Here is a 20,158-nt window from a genome sequence, read left to right as displayed (position 1 = left end):
AAAGATTTGTTTGCAAAATTGATCAAGATAGGAAGCTGATAATTGAGAAACGATATTATATCCCTTTCAATTATGTCTATTCATTCTCACTTCGGCAAATATTTTTTTCCACACTAGGTTTACGAACGTTTCTTATATACCTATCTCTACGAACACGCGACAATTTGGCGCATGAACGAATATGTATAACAGCACTTACAGAGATGCCAACTTGCACCGGACAGCAAATATATATTTTAAAATGGTAGTTTATCAATTGTGATTCTTGGTTCAATAAATTCAATTGAGTAGATATTTATCCACCACTATTTCTAAATAATTCGTGGGTTTATATAATTCACCACTTTTTATATGGAAAATTTACTTACTAGTTATTTACCGCTTATTAAAATATTTAGGTGTGTTCGGAGCAGTTGGTAGCTCTGCAATAAGAAAGCAATGTAATTAAAAGAAAAAATATGAGATACATATTTATGAAGTATTCTAGTATTTTATTTTTCAATACTCGAACTAAGCAACTGAAACCTTCAAAATCTGACATTTTGCGTTTGTTCTTTCTATTATTGCTTATCGACAACAGTTGTTTATCGCTTGTTTCATTTGAGATAACGATATCGGATAACGGATCGAAGTATTGTCGGTACATTCCTATTTATTATTGATGTGATATTTACATGTTTACTCAAAATATTGTCTAAATTACGATTGCGTCAAATTGACGCATATCCGTAGAGATAGGGTATAGGTACACCACAAAGAGAATTTCGATATTTCAAAGCTTTTGAAAAAAATAGACTTCAATATATATTTACCTCGATCAATGCATAAAAGTTATTACAAGAGATAAAATAAAAATGCAAAAGAGTTTTGTAATTTTCCTTATAAAATTCGAAATGCGTCAAAATGGCGCGTCCCGTAAATCTAGCGTAAAATATTCAATACTATTTTCTAGTTTTTCATAAAATGTTTTATTTGGAACTTACACTACATTAATACTAATTTAATACTTTGTTTTATAACTATGTAGTTGAAAATAATAATGAATCAATGAAAAAAACAACAGAGAATTGCTTGCAAAATTGATCAAGATAGAAAGCTAAGAATCGAGAAGCGATAGTGAGGAATCATAAAAATGGCGTTCTCGAACGAAATATCAACAAAGTAGTTTCATAGATTTAATTTTGGTATTCTTGACGAGTGTTAGTACTTAGAAAAGAGTTTTCAAAAAAATTTGTTTCATTACGGGGAATAGTAATAGTAGTACTCTATTTAGGTCGAACTAGTGTGCTATAGGTGATGGTCTAGGAAACATACCTGAGGATGATCCGAAGACATGCCATCACAATTTTAATAAGGCACAGGATATACCTGCGCCAGAATTCGAGCACTTTTTGGTAGAACAGTTTAAAGAGAATCACACTACCGTGCACACTTGGTCCTTTCGCAAAGTGGTTCTATTGGAAACCGTGTTTTTACTGTCAGCCCACTCTACAACTTATTATGGAAAAACAAATAATTATCGTTATTTTACCATTGCTTTCATACCTTCCAAGATTTTTGCTTCTCAAAAAAAAATTTCCTAGTGATAGTGAAATAAGTATTGAAGTGATATTGTAGTGTAGACAAATAATAAATATCTTTTTCGCCATCACTAAAAACGCAATGAAAAAAATCTAGCTGGTTTTATTTATGTATCTTTAAACTATTTAAATGTAATTGTAGTGTTAAAAAAATATATTAAATCGAATTTGTTAAAACAGGAATCAAACATGAATGCAAAAATTTTGCTTCCACATTAAATTAAAATCTTCTGGAAAATCCGGAAGAGTTTGTAGGTATGCTCCTTTTTTCACCTTAATTTATAGTTATTTTCATGTGTACAGGTGTATCTGTTAAACCGGACCCTCCAATAGCAGATAAAATATCAGATACTGAAATTTATTTGACATGGATGCCACCAAAGATCGACAGCTTTAGTCCAATATTTGGCTATTCTTTGGAACATAAGGAAGAAGGTAACTTTATTATCATTCTTCGAAATCTATAATAAATACTTTAAAGAAACAGTTGAGAAATTTTTATATACATATATATATATATCCTTTTAGGTGCTGAATCGTGGACGAAAATAGCCAACAATATTTCTCATGAGTTTTATCTAGTTCGAAATTTGAAGCCTGGAGCTACATACTATTTCCATATTTCTGCTGTGAACAGTTTCGGTTGGAGTGAATTCAGTTTACCATCTGAACCTATATTAACTCTGGCAGAAGGTTAGTGCTTAGTCTGTACTTAATTATTTTTAACTTCAGATAAAGAATAAATTAAGATCCAGTTCACTGAATTTAGATAGGTGGTTTGGTCTCTTGTGCGGTTTTCGTGAATCTAGGTCCTAAAATTTTCGTAACTTATAATACGTTTCTCAAACGCCTATTGGAAGAACCAGGTAAGTGACATTTTCAGGGATATTTATTAATCAGGGAAAATAATATAAAGTAGTCTCATCAATAAGAGTATGTTTAATGTAACAGGATCGTTTCATCTTTTTAATTTTAACTTAAAACTTATCCCCATTAGTTTGGAGTAAGCTTGCATGATTTTTATTTTAAATTAGGCAATAGTAAATAAAAATTCATAAGGCCCGCTTTCAAATCTAATATATATAATTCTCTTACGTGGCTCCCAAATTTTGGCTACATTTCTTTTCCGCCGGTGGCAACGTTTGCTTTGTTTTGTTTACGTTACTATTTCTCTTACACGGCGAATCGATCAATTATTGCCGCTAAAAATGTCACATGCCAAATCTAGCTGAGGTGGCTCTACATATAAAACTAACTAACTCAGTGGCGCGACAGCCCATTAAGAGGGCCAAGGCCGACTGTGCCCATCTCAGTTTTCTTGACCTTGGGCTCTGGGGTGCAGGAGCATATGTTCCGGTCAGGTGGTCAGCCGAACGCGGAACCCCCAGTGTTAGTTCCCAAGCATGCTTGGTACTCATTTTATCGACCCACTGAAGGGATGAAAGGCTGAGTCGGCCTTGCCCGGCCCAAGGATCGAACCAAGGACCTGTGGCACGACAGCGCGAAGCGCTACCGCTCAGCCACCGGGCATAGGCTCTACATATAGCCCTTTTAAAAAAGGAAAATGAAATAACCAGAGAGCATCAGCTGCGGCAATCTCATACTATTAAGCTAGGCAGAAGTGAGTAGTCTTTGTCGATAGATCTCTATTTTAGTATTTTGTCGAAAGCGCTTTTTTTCACGAATTTATATATTTCGAATTTATTTGACGATTTTTGATTTATATCACGATTTATACTATAGCACATTTCTAATAGGTTTAACGAATGAATTCAAATTTATTTTAATGACTTAGTATTTACTAAAAAGATGTAATTTTTTTTTAAAAAAAAAGTTTTTATATGGATTTGAATTATTGTTTTGAATTCTTAGAATTTTGTGCATTTGCAATGTACCGAAGTTAGTAGCGAGCGAAGCAAACCATATAAGTTGCGTAGCAATTTTCTGGGGCTGGCGAGCGTTAGCGAGTAGGGGGCGCAGCCCACTAGTAAATCTATAAAGAAATAGTTCGAATACCAGTTTGTTTTCTTCTTACCCTGATTTTACTAGCTTTGAAAATGTCACTTACTTGGTTCACAAAGCTTTTCAATTATATGATTTTATTTTTGAAATACTTTCATTAAAGGTTTTTTTCCCTAATTAACTACATTGGTTTTCAAAAAAAAATAATAATAATTTGTCCTTGTTATGAATACAAGCAAAAAAATATCTTGAAAAAAAGATTCAGTAGTTTCACTTGAAAACGATCTCGAAATTAGCTATTTTATGTATAAATGATTGAATTATTACAAAAAGACGACTCGCGTAGAATTATATTCTCCCTTACTTTGACGCAAATATCATCCCCAAAATGTACTACACCAAGGAACGTTGAGGAAATGTAAACTACTTAACATTAATAGACACAAATTTGTTTAACTCCAAATCAGAAACATGATCACATACCTTCCACGCGATTCTTCCTTCATGGCCCACGATATCATATATGAAACGAGCCTTTCTGATTCCAGCGGCCCAAGATCACACGGATGTGATCTCAGTTCGATACCTTCGGAACGTTGCGGGCCTGGGGAACCGCTTTTTCTCCATCCACCGATCCTAAAGGGATATTAAACCAATAAATCCAAATTTTTTGAATTGGTTTTTGTCCTGGCTCTTCGATTGATTTCTTTTCGATTTTTCAACAAGAGGGTAAAAGTATTTGAAAACTTCAAACTCAACAATTACTTTAAAAAAAAATTGTGTAAAATCTATTGAATAAGGACAAGCTACTTATTACATGGAAAAGAACTAATGCACTGTTAAAAATAGATACTCAAATTACACGAAATTTTCCTTATTTTCGAAATACATTTCGTCAGAGTGACGAAATAACTATCGCCATTTCTTCGCCAAAAGTAAATAAAAATTTCCTCATTTTAGTTTCGATCGTCTAATCTTCATTCTAGTTAACTATCTCTCACAATGCACTACAATGAGGATCCGAGTTTAGGAATCATTATCGTCATATATTTGAGCCTTCACGTTTCGTCACATATCACGTGATTTCGAGATGGATTCTCAAATTTAACGAAATAAAGCACAAGGATTGCTGAATCGTCAAAAGTGAGTTTTATTTCTGAGAGTGTACTTTTAGTACGAAACGAAGTCCTATATAATAAATTATAGCATAACCTCTAGCGCAAAAATTTGAAAGATAGATAAAAATTTAACTTTAAAAAAATTATAATAATTATGATTTTGAATTATTTCTATATCTACTTTTGAATTTAAAGTTTGTTTTTACATCTACAGAGTTAAGTTACATTTAGGTTATAGTTAGTGTTTACATATTTACTGAATAACTCTTTTAAGTGCCATAAAGAAAATGAAACACTTTTAAGAACGTTTGAGTTTTTTCAATACACACGTATTCAATCCATATCTTTGGGCAGCTTTGACACTTAAAATTGAATAAAGTTTAAAATTTTTTTTCCAGAGTTTACAATAATCGATAAATAGTTAAAGAACTAAAAAAAACACATTTAGATTGTTTAAGAATGATTTAATTTAAGATCTAAGCATATATAGTTCAAACCAAATTTTATTTGTGTTATTGTATTTTATGTTTTATAACCGTCGTTGAACAGCCGACAAAATTTTTAGTTTACGACTACCAAAGTTCAACTCCATAGCCTTGTAATTTTGAATCCAATCCAGAAGACAATGGAACTTCTGAATCAAATAGTGGAAGAAATTTGCCTCCGTAGAGGACTTCTTGATGGAACTAACCCGTATTTGCATTGCATAGAGAGGAAAACCATGAAAACCTCCCACGGTTAGTCTGGAGTCAAGGGGACTCTAACCCATGATTCGTCTACCATTGAGGACAGTGATCGGTGCGAGCCGGGTGCGGAAATCGTAGCGACCAGCAATCGCTGGGAACGAAACCATGTCACCTCATTGGGAGGCGAGCACTCTATTCCCTGAGCCACTACGGCTCTGTATGATTTATTTTTTTTTTTAATTATTGTAATATTATAGGTATTCGTAAAATAATTGTGAATACTTTTTATTCTTCATCAGCCTCGCCAAAAATAGAGCTCGGAAGGGCAGAAAAGTTTCAACAAGACCAAACGGATAGTGGACAAGAATTAATCTTAGATGCTATGGAACGCATGAAGCTTGATTATGGTAGAGAAGATGAACCCGTTGTGGTTCAAGAAGCTGAACCCACAGAGCTTTATAATTATATATCTGAAGTAGCCAAGTTAGTGCTTTTTCATCTTTACATGCTCTACTATCTTTGCATCATCTTAATATATGCACTCTAACTTAAATTTGTGTTAATATTATACTTAAATTAAAACTCTCTCTTTAAAAAAAAATATCTTGTTTTACAGGGGAAGATTTTCTTTAGTAATGAAAGTTTGGCAGAAGAAGATCAGTGGCACATTCGTTGCCAAAGCCCTGGATCTTAATGGTCCTGCCGGACAAGCTGCTCAAAAGGAATTAGAAATATACAAATCCCTCCAGCATGAAAAAATTGCCAACCTCCATTCCGTTAGCGCATCAAAAACTTCTATGTTTTTCGTAATGGAAAAACTTTCCGGAATTGATGTTATATCTTATTTGTCAATGCGTCCTCTATACACTGAAGACTTGGTCTCGAGAATTATACATCAAGTAAGTTATGATTAGATATTTATTCTAGTCTGAATAACAAGCGTCACAAAGTGTCAATCATTTTTTTAAAAAAAATAATAAATTATATTTTGTATCTACAAGTGAATTCTGCGTAATTTGACCACTTGTGGAACTTATGCGAGTGATAAACTTATAAAGAGGGAATTTAATTGCTTTTACCATATTTGTGCTTGATCATTAGGATCAACTTACAAGGGAAACTAGGGAAGTGTGACTCGCCAATTTTGAAATAAACTAGTGGGATGTATGCCTTATGAGGACTAATTTTAGGGGGCAACATTCGTTTCGGCCCATAGAAGGTCCTGAGAGAGATAAAAAGTAATTCAATATATAGAAAAATCGGTATTTTTTTACTTCAATGCAGACTATTAGTTATTGTAATTGTCTCATACTCCAATTAATTATTAATTAATCATTAATTAATTATTATTTATTAATTAATTGATTTGCAATTATTACATACTCCAATTAATGTGGAAAAAATTTTGAAAAAAAAAAATTGATGTCAATTTTTTATTAAATTAACCGTTATTAATTATTTTTTATTTATTTATTAGTAATTAATTATTTTTTCTGAAAAACTGCAGATATATAAAATTTTCGAAATCAATTTTGACAATAAATATGCATTATATAGTACGTGAAAGTACCACAAAATTAATTGGAGTATGAGATAATTACAATAACTAATAATCTGCATTGAAGTAATAAAATAGCGATTTTTCTATATATTGAATTATTTTTTATCTCTCACAGGACCTTCTAAGGGCCGAAACGAATGTTGCCCCCTAAAATTATTCCTCATAAGGCATACATCCCACTAGTTTATTTCCCACTAGTAAAAATGTAAACATAACTAGATATTAAAGTTATGTGTTCCAAAATTTCTGTAGTATAAGTTATAGTGTGTTCTTAAAAACTAGTTTACATTTAATTTTCAATGCTTACATTAATTTGTATGAAAATTTTTGAGAAAATAAAAATTACATATAACATATTTTTATCAAATATTTTATACAAAATTTTTGAATTTTATAACCGGGGACGCAAAGCGACCGGGGACACGAGGTCCTTGCCGGGGACAATCCCCGGAAATCGGGGACGTCTGGTCACCCTATGTATATGTAGCTTAATAAATGGAAGAAAAATCAATATGAATGCTTGAGAAAGGTTATTTGCTCTATGCAAAAATGTCCTGCTCTATATCTGCGACCGGGAGTCATTGGATAGAAGATCCTAATCCTAATCCCTCCAATCCTAAGCCATGTCATAGACACAATGTCAGTATAATTGCTCCAAAAAATTATTCCACCTCCTCATTGCATTCTAAATTTGTCTCCAACTCTTCACTCATTCCCCGCTCTAACTGAATTCTTATTTCGCCAGATTTTAGCTGTGCGGATAAAAAAAGTTCATGTCGAAACGGTTCAGCAAAGAGTTTTATCTAACCAAATCGAACTGTTTTTAAAAGAGTAACACTTATTTTTATTGGAATTAGCATAACATTTTTACAAAGTAACTCAACACACCACGAGGGAGTCTAACTCGTCACAAATTCCTATAAATTATGTAAACGTGAAATAAATATTGAAGTGCTCCAACTTTATGTAACGCTGTCTCCAAATTTTATAAGCCCCTTCATTACAGGCATAGTCCACCCAGTTAAAAATTTCGATAAGTTTAATGTCTTTTTTTTCGTTATTTGTTTTAGTGGAAAATAACTTGTGCTACTGATTAAACAGGCAGACTCTGCAACAGAAAAACAATAAAAACCTATGTGTTGACTTTTTTTTAATAGAAAATATTAACTTCTGTTGCCTTCTACTTTTTTTTTCTTTTACTAAAAGTAAAAAATTTGCTTCCATTCAAAAAGTTATTCCTTTTAATCGAAAATATAAAATGAGGATAGCGTTATCACGTATCAATAACTGTCGTATGCAGGGCTCGAAAAAACTCAGAAATTTTACCCGTCCCCGAGGACGCATGTCCAGCAATGTACCGTCCTCATTTGAAACTAACCCGTAGCTTCTAAATAAATAAAAACATAATTTTCTCCTATTTATTACAAATATTTATATAAATTGCACAATGAATTAGTAGTTACTAGGATTACAAATACTAGGATTACATTATACAGTAATAAGAGAAATACTAGGTTACTAATAATAACCTAGTATTTATTTCATGAAATAATTTAAATGACAAAAGTCAAGTTATCTGGAAGGTCAGTTTATCCGAGGGCACTGCGTTTTTTTAAATGAATCAAATATGACGTTTACCAGTTCCACAATCAGGTCAATGATTTACAGAGGTTTCTGCACAGAAATTTGGAAGGGGTTTTGCATTTAGGTAGATGTTCATAATTGCGTTTAACGCTTCTTGTTTAAGACCAGTACGTAATGTGTTGTTTTGTAAGTTCATTGCTGAAAAGCCCCTTTCAACCGCTACAGTACTCCCAGACAAAGAAAACATAAATTCCACCATACGCAGTACGATACGCTGTATTTCTAGATTAGAGGGTCATTTTAGAAGTGAGGTGCTACTCTTGTAAGACAACAAAAATTGAAAATGTATCACGAACATTACCGGGAGAAATTCGGTGTCCGCGGGGAATTTTTGACCGCCGAGGACGGGCGGTTCTTCGAGCCCTGGTCGTATGTTATGAATTAATAACTATTATTTATTTTGGTTAGGTGATAGATGCTTTGGAATATTTACACTTCAGAGGCATTTGCTATTTTGAGCTTCAACCGGACAACGTAGTCATGGAAGATCGGCATCACCCTAACATCAAGCTTGTCGATTTCGGCTCTGCTCAATACGTTCCAGAAGAAGGGGCTAAAGTTCAAGTCAATGGCGACCTGGAATATTTAGGTAATCCTCTTCCCATAAATAAATAATAAAAAAAAAACTTTTTATCCTTATGAATTCACTATTCGCGTGATCGTGATTTTGATGAGAGTTCTAACAATGCTGTTGTTGTTTCCAATGTCACCTGCCTATATCAGCAAGCCTGCTTGTTGGAACCAAACGAATTTAAGGAAGAGGGTGCGTTTCTTGTTTTACAGGGCGCCATATATGATCAAGAATATGACTTCAGCCACACACACAGATACGCCACAGCCCGTTTAATGGGGCGAACCCGTTTATTCATCCACAGCTCGTTATTTTGACCTGAACCAGAAAAACGATCAATCTCCAATTCCTAATAGAAGTATTGATTTGTTATTGGAACTTGGAGGACTTTGTGAACCGACAGATATAACGTGCACCAGTCACCATTTACTTACAAAGGGAATCTTCGGTCGGCGGAGATCGAGCTCATGTCAACTTGGACATAGGCCCAACGCCCTACCAACCAGGCTATGGCGGCCCCATGACTCATGTTCATAACATATTAAGAACAAATTTTAGTGTCCAGTCTAGGACAACATAATTTTAAATCCAAAGGTACAGGATATTATGATACTTTGCATGAAATTTCATAATATATTTTCAGTGGTTCATCTGGTAGGTAATAAAGTTAAGGTTTTTCTTTAGAGTATTTAGTTATTAAATAGTTAAATAGTTTTTTTTTCTCTTTCCAATTTGAACAGCAATAACTTTAAAACCGCCTAAGACTAGAAACTGTTTTCTCTTGATAAAATAAGTTGAAGTAACTGCAAGAATCAAGTTTATCAATTTTTTTACCATTGATAAAGGGGAACGACACAGTAGAAGCCTGTAATAAAGGATTTTTTAATGTATTTTGCAACAACTGGGATTAACTTCATACATTTTTTTTAACTTTATTGTACATATTTTAATCTTCATTCTATCATGTTACAAATACACAAATTTATATAATATAGTGTTTATACCTTATTTATTTTTATATTATCCAAAACTGCTGTACTCATAAGTTGAAGAAAAAAAACATTTAAATATGATTCCTTTTTGATTTTTTTAAACATGAATGTAGTTTTCGTTGCACATATGATTTTTAAAAAATATTTTTTTTACACAAAATGACAGTGCTTTGGGAAAAAAATTCAGTAAACGACATAAAATAAGTTAATAACTCAAAACTAGTTAACCCAATTAAATATCCCTATGTGAACTGAAAACTATATTTAAAAATGTATTTTGTGTTGAAATTTGATTTAAATTGGTGGAAAATTGTGCTAGTTACAGATACAGCAAGCAAGAAAAGCATAGTTTTGAGTAAATTGCGTTTAAAATTTTATGATCAATAATCCATAAAAATTTATGAATTTTTTTTTAACTAACTATAATGCATCAATACCAGGTCCATATTTCCTCTAGCATTGTCAGCAGTCCCAAATGCTAATTTAGCCCTTGTCGATTTACCCTTAAGTGACTCCTCATGTGTTATTAAAGTTTCAGCCAAAATTCTGTGGTTATCTTTATTTTGAGCATATTCTTTGGCTGCTGGGCCTACGTTTATTTTATTAGTTCCATAACTGTCAAGAACCTTTTGCAAAATTCATTCGAAATTTTTACAGCTAAATAAGAAGCAATTTCAACTATTTATATTGAAAGTATCGTTAATTCTTTTTCCTTCATAATTTAAACAAACTATTTCAATAAAATAGCTAAAATAATAGTATTTTACTAATAGTATAGTATGTTTTGATAGGGGTAAGCAAATCCATTAATAAACTGAATGGACAAGTTCACTTGCTCAGCGTGTCCTGTTCGACATATGCTGTAACTTATACATTTTTACGAAAATCAATTTAGTATTTTGATACAATCTTAAAATGATAAACTGTCGAAAAATGCAATAATTTTTTTCCCAATTTTTTTGGAAATTGTACTGTGTTGTTTCTCTTTAAGGCTGTTACCATAATTTACATTAATTAATTAATACTATACAATATTAATTAATTAATTACAACACTTTTGCGAAAATCAATTCAATATTTTGATACAATAATCTTAAAATAATAAACTGAAGAAAAAAGCATTTTTTTTTTTTTTTTTTTTGGAAAATTGTACTTTCTTATTCCCCTTTAAAACTGTCATGATAACTTACGTTGTTAATTATTACTATACATTATTAATTAATTACAACAATTTTGCGAAAATCAATTCAATATTTTGATACAATAATCCTAAAATTATAAACTGTCAAAAAATGCAATAATTTTTTTGAAAATTGTACTGTGTTATTCCCTTTTAAGGCTGTTACCATAAATTTTGATTTTTAAAAATAAGGGTTTACACTATTATTTCCTATTAATTAGACTCTTGATGACCTATTTGTTCTCTGATAAAAAGTATGGTTATTGATGTATCTGGTTCAATAACTATTCTTTGATGAGCAATTCAATTTCATATCAATATATTTTCAAATAATTAATTTTACAAAGATCAAAATATAATCAAATAAAAAGAACAATGAAAATAATATATAATAAAATTGTAAATAACATGCTAATAATATCTAAAGTAATAATTTAAACAAAATTTTGTTACAGCTCCTGAAGTTATTAAAGGAGAAGAAGTTCACACACCAGCTGATATCTGGGGAGTGGGAGTTTTAACTTACATTTTGTGAGTAAACCTCATTTTTATACATAAGCTCTCATTTTTTCAGTACCACTAAGTTAAGAATTCTCTAATTAAAAAATTTATCAGTCTTGAATTTTACAAACAATAATTGAAATAAAAAAAAGTTTGCATCATCTTAAATTTTTATGCGTACTTCTATTTTTATAAATTCATTAAAAAGATCTAAATCTAGAAATTATGTATATATATATATCTCATACATTGCGCTCCCAGGCACAATGTCTGGCGAGGCACTAAATATTTGTTTTTAACAGTGTTTTCTTTTATTCTTTACTGATTTATTAATTGATATGCATACTTCCACATTTAGTAAAACATTGTTTGATTTATTATTAATTACTTATTTATTATTAGTGAGCAAAATTCTCTCAGTTTCTATGCTTATACTACATTTATATGGATAATATAATTAGAATTAGATTTTTTTTTACCTATTTTCAAAAATACTGATAATATTCCATACATTCATCATTGTGAATATTTTTTAGCATAGAAAAAGGTACGATTTTCAAATTTTATACAGGTTTTGCTGATTATTTGAGAATTTATTTTTAAAGAAATGTGACATCTTTGACTTAATCAAAGTCCAGACCCAGGGCCCATGCTCACTATAGCCAGGCTCTGACCAGATCATGTAAATTACGTTAAATGGAAAGCCAAATTTCGAACTGAAGGTTTGTCTCAGTATGAGAAAAAGATATTTGGTTTCATTAAAATGATCAAATACAAATTTTATTTAATTAAGAGCCTAACATGAATTTGAATACATTCTACAATATATGTTTTTAACAGAAAATTTAGAAGAAAAAAAACTAATTTCACTAGTGGGCTGCGCCCCCTGCTCGCTAACGCTCGCCAACCCCCGAAAATTGCTATGCAATCTTATATGGTTTGCTTCACAAACCAAGCTCCCTTCGCTCGCTACTAACTTAGGTGCATTGCAAATGCACAAAATTCTAAGAATTCAAAACAATCATTCAAATCCATATAACAACTTTTTTTTTAAAAAAAAAATTACAATTTTTAGTAAATACTAAGTCATTAAAATAAATTTGAATTCAAATAAATGACATGTAATTCGTTAAACCTATTAGAAATGTGCTATAGTATAAAATCTTAAAAGCGTAACAGCACGACTGAGACTCGTTTTTCAATGAATAACTCATAACAATAATAAAATAAATAAATTCGTGATAGATATCAAAAATCGCCAAATAAATTCGTAATTAATTCGTGAAAAAAAGCGCTTTCGACAAAATACTGAAATAGAGATCTATCGACAAAGACTACTCACTTCTGCCTAGCTTAATAGTATGAGATTGCCGCGGCTGATAGGGTGAATTTCGGAAGAGATCCCATTGGTGAGAATGCTCTCTCTGGTTATTTCAGTTTCCGTTTTTAAAAACGCTATATGTTGAGCCACCTCAGCTAGATTTGGCATGTGACATTTTTAGCGGCAATCATTGGTCGATTTTCTAGCGTTGCCATTCGGGGAGTTGTAATGAGGCTTTTTTTGTCGCCGTGTAAGAGAAATATATATATATAGATTTTTCAAAAGCTAAACTTGCTTCGGGCTTATGACCTATAAACTAAACAGACCCAAAAGCACTTCTTATTTAAACAGTGCTTTTATGTTTGTATAGATATTTTAGCTCGATTAAACAGCATGGTAGCCTGAAGAAACTTTTTCACCGACCTAAATTTCATCCCAACCTAAATTTTAATGCAGAGAATAGAACATTATCAACTAATTTCCATCATAATTCTGTTATGTTTTGCAGATTAAGTGGTGTTTCTCCCTTCCTCGGCGAATCCAAACAAGAGACCAAGGATAATATCTTGTTTGTCCGTTACCACTTTGATCATCTTTATAAAGAAGTTACTCCAGAAGCAACGCATTTCCTCATGCAACTCTTCAAAAGGACACCTCAGTAAGTTAAGTTAAGCAGTAAAGCTAAAAAAAATAATAAGGCATCAACATCAACTCTGAGTGATCTGAGATTTAAAATCTTTTATCAGAGCTTAAAAAGAATATTATTTGACAGTTCTGCTGAGACCGCACTTCATACATATTATTAGAATCCTAATCAAAAATGAAAAAATAAAGTATATACATTTGGTATGCAAAATCATATTTAAGTGAGGATAAAAACAAAAACATCAAGATCTGACATTTCACAGTACAGGAAAGCGAATGCAATAAATAGCAAAACAGGTTTAAATGGGAAATGAAATTTGAAGGTGTTTTTAACATTTGCCTTCACATTCTCAATGTTTCCTTCTGCAATCCAACTAGCTTTGCTGTTTATTACATTTACCTTCATGTACTGCGATTTGTTTTATTTTTGTTCTTTCCTCACTTTAATATTAATTAGCGACCTTCCTTTCCGAATGTGTATACTTTTCTATTTTCATTTTTGATAAATATTCAAAGAATAAATATTAAAAGCATTCATATGTAATGGAGGATTATTAATGGATAATTTATAGGAGGTTTTTGAACCCCTAAGTATTGAGATCACATCCATGTGATCTTGGGCCATTAGAGTATGAAAGGTTCATTTCATATATGATAACATGAAGGGAGAATCATGTGATCACTTATATGTGATAATGGTTCTGAAGAGGTTAAAATCATATCTGACACTCCATTTGTGTAAGTCAGACACAAAACTTTTTTACTGCTTTGAAGACTAATAGAAATACACTAGGGAACCGATTATCCGGAACGATCGGGACCATCGCTATTCCGGATAACTGATTTTTCCGGTTTACTGAATCGCTACAAAAAGCCGTTTTTTTTATTGTTAAACCGAGCTAAAAAAAATAATCTTAAAAAGAAGAAAAAACGATGAAGTAATACACTAATGATTATTCTCAAAATGATGGTAAGGTAAACATCTTTAAAAAAAGAACGAAAAATCCTAAAATCCTATGAGGAAAAAAAAAAAAATTTTTTTAAAATGGCGGGAAAATGTATTGAAATTCGTTCCGGTTTTTTGGTTCCGTACGGGTTCCGTTAACGGGTTCCGTACTGTACTACAACAAAATTTGTTCGGAAATTATTATTTAATTATTTCAGTCTACTGTACTACTGCACCATACTAGGTTTTCAGTTTATATTTCCCAGTTATACAAATATCCTTAAAATTTATGTAATGTTCTTAGATATGAAGAGCTGAGTGGATGTACCAGGTAAGTGACTTTTTCAGAGTAGCTATAAACAGAGTAAGAAGGAAAAAAGTGGTATCCAAACTATTTAATTATAGATTTACTTCCTTGCCTTTTTTCTATTTACCACAACCTAATTACAGGGATGAGAGTAGTCAGAAAGTAAAAAAGAGGAAATCCAAGAAAAAAGAAAAAAAAAAAAAAATAAAAAATAAAAATATATATATATATATATATATATATATATATATATATATATATATATATATATATATATACTCACAAAAATTTGACAAAAAAAGTGCGATTATTAATTTTGTAAACCATGTGATTATAAATCCCGATATGAGGCTTTTAAATCACGTAAATATGAAACTCTACATCGAATTTAAAAAATGCGAAAATACAAATCATGATTTTTTAATTTTTAGATCACGATGCATAATTTTTAAATCGTGCGATATTACAACCGCAAAAACGAATCACGACATTGGATTTTAAGCTCGCGTGAATATGAATAGGTACATAGGGTTTTAAAAGCTCGTAAATACAAATCGCGATATTGATTTTTTAAATCTCGTAAGTAAGAATCGCACTGTACAATATTTAAATCGCCTGAATAAGAATCGCAACGTTCAACTTTTAAATCAGGTAAATACGAAAATCGAGGTGTGATAATGAAATCGCGATTTCAAAAATGCATAAATACAAAACACGATATTGGACTTTTAAATCTCGTAAATAAGAATCGCAATGCGCAACTTTTAAATCAGGTAAATACGAAAATCGATGATTGATATTAAAATCGCGTGAATAAAAATCAAGATATTTGCAGAGTCTGGACTTGGGATTCCTAAAAGGCTTGTTTGTATTGTTTTTGTTTAGACATAATAAATAAAAATTTACAAGATTAATTGAATGAGCAAATAAAAATTTTCACAGCAAATACACCTCTATTTTTGTTCTCTTTTTTTTTTTTTGTTTTGTTTTTTTACGCCAGAATTAAAGAAGCAGCGACGTCTGAATTACGAAAATACGAGCTATCCAGCCGACGGATAAAAAATACGGAAAATCTTATTTTCTGTGCGTGAAATTGGAGAAAATAGCTAATATAAGTAAAAATGCGGAAGGGTTAGCAGCTAGGGCGTAGATTGAATTTTCTGTTTATCTTTGAAAATCGTAAATAAATATAATTATTTTTCTTCAACGACTGAATTTTTAAAAAAAGAAAAAAAAAGCGGGATATTAATAAAAAAACGAAACTTTTAGAGAATCGGAGTTTTTGATAAAAAGGCTGAAATTCGAGAGACAAAAGCTAAAAAAATCTCATCCCTGTATGAAGGTCAACCAGTTTTATCCCAAGGAAATGATTTTTAGAGAAACTTCAGAGGGAGGAATAAGGACTTCAATAATTTCGCTCCGCGGAAAATTAAATTCCTCATAAAATATTTTAACTTGTGCAAAAAACAATTTCAGCGGAAATTAGCGGGAAAAATGGAAAAATCTGAAAAAAAGTGGAAATCCGCGAATCCTCGGAAGAATCTCATCCCTGTAATTAGAAAAGAAAAAGGCAAAAATACTCAAAACTAATGTGGATAAATTATGTTTAACATAAAGTGAAATCAAAAACAATTTGGCTACATTAAACATACTTACATTAACGCGACCATTTTATGTTGTTATTTTCCCTGATTAATAAATACCCCTGAAAATGTCACTTACCTGCTTCATCCACTAAGCTCTTCATAATATTATATTAAATTACAAGTTTCTTAACTAGTATCCATAGCTTCCTTGAAAAATTCTGCAAATGCTGATTAAATTTAACTTTCTAGAAATTGTTGTAGTTAAAATAGACCCTTTACAAAATTATCGTGAAAGCGGACCTTTCACAAGATTTTTCTTATGAAAAACAGTAAAATTCTTGAGATTTAATTTACAATTTAAAAGCAACGCTCCTTAAAAGACATGTTTTATTTGGTTTTTACAAAACCAGGACTTCATTTTCACATATTTAGGATATCACAAATAGATCTTTTACAATTTCTCAAAAAAATTTAAACAGACTACTGGTTTTTGTGATTTTTTAAACAATCAAATCATATTTTACAATTTTACGTAATTTTTAACTTTACAAAAGGTCTGGAATAACCCTGCAACTCATTTGAAATTTCAAAGTTACTCCCTCATTTCACTCTGTCTTGGGAGGAGGTAGTACACGTGCACTGTGTCTATATATCATTTAATAAATTTTGTAAAAATCCTATCTAGAATAATTCTTCAATAGTTCTCGAATTATAATTTATTTTATCTCAAGCTGTAACAATTCATATTTCTGTATTTAATATTTCAAGATATTTAAATTTTTTTTCCTTGCTATGTTTATGCTTATTACTTAAGTAACAAATAATAAATTTATTTCAGGAAAAGACCAACGGCAGAAGAATGTTTCGAAAATAAATGGCTATTACCTAATGAATTCATGATCAAGAAAAGAGAACACGCAGTTTTCCTCTCACACAATCTCAGAGAATTTTCGGAATGCTTCCATTCCTTGAAAAGCAAGTCCACACCTTCTCATCTGTTGAACATATTTGGAAAATCTGAAACAAGGTAATACAAGAAAAAAAAAGAGTTAGCCTCTAATCCATATCTTTTGCAGTTCGTATACATTTTTAGACGTAATAACTAATGACATTATGAATGCTCCTATTGCAAAATACACATCATTTCAGTTGCAAATGTTTGAACAAACCACTCATAAACGCAATATCTGTTTTTAAAAAAATGCTTTGGTGAGAAAAAAATAGTTAAAAAATAAAAGGATTTTTATTGATTGATTTATTGCATCAATTGTGTATTTTTAAGTTATCCTTTGGATGTAAAATTTTTATAACACTTTTTCCATATTTTTTTTCAATTATTTTGTATTAACTTAGGTCAAAATAAATGAAAAATAATAACTATGAATTATTAAAATAGGCATTTAAATAAGTTATGGTTATGAAATACAGTATGAAACCCCAGTGTATTTTTCTGCGTTAATCCAAAAAATTAAAATATTCCAAACACAGCGCACTTCCAAACAATTTTGAAATTTGCAGTTATTTAGATCTAAGAGAAAGTTATTCATCACTGAAACTTCTTTAATTTATAAGATTAATTATTGATAATCTTTTAAATATGAATGAAAAAAAATTTTAAAAACTTTTTGGGGATTTTATGTTTTAGTACAAATATAATTACGATAAACTGAAATATATTTTTTGTAGCTGTTAAACTGTTTTTTATAATTAAAAACTATCAAAATATATTTTTGTTCGTAATTAGTGTCAGAAAAAATATATGGAACACTAGTGTCCCAGAGTCGAAGTTTTAAAAGATTTTTCATGAAAAGTTTTAAATCACTGAAAAAACAATCTAGTCATCATTAAATACAAAGCTATTGAAGAAAGAACTGAAAGTTTTGAACTCTAAATCCAATATTTTTTTTAAACAGTTCTTAAATGAATAATTTTTTAACATTGTTTAAAATCTTATTCTGTAAGTTACATTGGAATTTATTTTAATCAAAAATTAAGACATTTTTTATACAGTTAGCACTTTGTAATTTTTGAAGTAAATGACAGCATTTTAAAAAATGTTGAAAAATAAAAATACTTCAATAATAAATTGAATTGTAAAGTGGCGATAACAGCCAAGTCAAAAGCCTCATTTTTAGAAAAGTGCATTAAAATATTTTAAGTGGAGTGTTTTCATCATGTTTAACTGCCTTTTAATCCCCAAAATTTGAACAAAATTGGTGCATGCATATCAATTGCCAAAAAATAAAAATTTGTAAATATGAAGTCTAATAGTTATTATTTAGTCTAGAACTATTAAACCCCATCCCAATTTTTAATATTAACATCTAAAATTATTATCATATAAAATATTCTAAAATCTACAAAATTTTTAAATTAAATTATAAAATATTTGATTTGAAAGTAAAAATTTATTTTGCATGATATAATATTCGGGTAAATTAGTTTTACAGCTTTATAAAAAATAATTAAAATCATTCATAGTATGCAAAGAAAAAGCAAAGCAGAAAAATAATAATTTTAACTTATTTAGCAAGTTCTATTGGCTAAATTACTGGGACCATATTTTCTAGATTGAAAAGCCTTCTCTCCCCTCCCCCTTTTTTTCATAAGAAACCAGAATGCATTGTAAAAGAAAACTTTAGTTAAATATATCATCTACATTAATTAATTAACATCTTAAGTTCAATTAGTATAACTCCTCAAGTGTTTAATATTTTACATAGAAATATACCTAATCATTTGATCCAAAGTCATTTAGTTTGAATCTTTTCTCTTTTTCTGAACAGCAAAACAGAGCAATCCAATTTATTTAAGTTGGAAACATAATTTTTGGTAACCCTATGTATGAAATATAATTTTATTGTTAATAAAACATTGCAAAATTTAATTTTTAGTTTTTTCTAAGTAATATTTTATTCTCTTTTCAGGTAATAAAATTGTTGGAAAGCATAAAACTCACAATTAAGTGTAAGCATCATCAATATATCAGAAGACACCACCAAAGTTAACGGTAGTTAAAATTGGACAAAGACTATTTATTACAGTGCTCAATGTGAAGACTATGAAGATGTTTAAAAAAAACTACTCCTTTACAAAAAAATTTTTTTAACAATTTAAAAATATCCATGATGGTTCATTCTGTGCTAGTGCTAGAAGAGAATCATACTGACTGATATTCAATTTAGCTATTTGTAAATTATAATGGTTTTAATGTTGTACTACTTACATAAAATAATAAAAATGCAATTAGAGCTATTAAAATTAGTTTTTCATAAAATTGTTTGTAGTTTTCATTATTCATTAATTTTCATTTTTGCAGGTTAACATTTTCTTTCAATTTTATCAATGCACTAAGTGCCCTATTCAATCACATGGAGATTTCTCTGGCTACTATTTTTAGCATCACAGGATAAATTCAAGTCCCATAATTAGTACATAGCTGCCAAGTTTGACACTTTTAGCAAAAGGTCTTTTTCAATGGGAATTATAATTTGAACTTTAATATTTAAATCTTGGTTTAATAAATGAAATTTTAAATGACCATGACATACAAACATT

The 20,158-nt window shown here is 30.3% G+C and overlaps 1 protein-coding gene across 4 annotated transcripts in view; it reads left to right on the top strand.

Annotated features, from left to right (window-relative positions):
- Positions 1-19,877, top strand: part of LOC107440440 (protein Obscurin) — a 276,955-nt gene extending 257,078 nt beyond the window's left edge. For all 4 annotated transcript variants that reach the window (XM_087164070.1, XM_087164068.1, XM_087164071.1 and 1 more), the window contains 9 exons: positions 1,884-2,015; positions 2,109-2,273; positions 5,646-5,829; positions 5,963-6,245; positions 8,960-9,140; positions 11,750-11,825; positions 13,625-13,774; positions 17,439-17,627; positions 19,528-19,877. In XM_087164070.1, coding sequence (XP_087020196.1) covers positions 1,884-2,015; positions 2,109-2,273; positions 5,646-5,829; positions 5,963-6,245; positions 8,960-9,140; positions 11,750-11,825; positions 13,625-13,774; positions 17,439-17,627; positions 19,528-19,531 — 1,364 coding nt within the window. In that variant the 3' untranslated portion in view covers positions 19,532-19,877. The remainder of the gene's footprint in view (positions 1-1,883; positions 2,016-2,108; positions 2,274-5,645; positions 5,830-5,962; positions 6,246-8,959; positions 9,141-11,749; positions 11,826-13,624; positions 13,775-17,438; positions 17,628-19,527) is intronic.
- Positions 19,878-20,158: the final 281 nt, after the last annotated feature.

This window comes from Parasteatoda tepidariorum, chromosome 5 (assembly GCF_982258835.1).
Source record: "Parasteatoda tepidariorum strain Cologne lab strain chromosome 5, Ptep-v5.0, whole genome shotgun sequence".
Lineage (NCBI taxonomy): Eukaryota > Metazoa > Arthropoda > Arachnida > Araneae > Theridiidae > Parasteatoda > Parasteatoda tepidariorum.
Note: the sequence above shows the minus strand (reverse complement) of the source record. Positions and strands in the feature narration are given on the sequence as shown.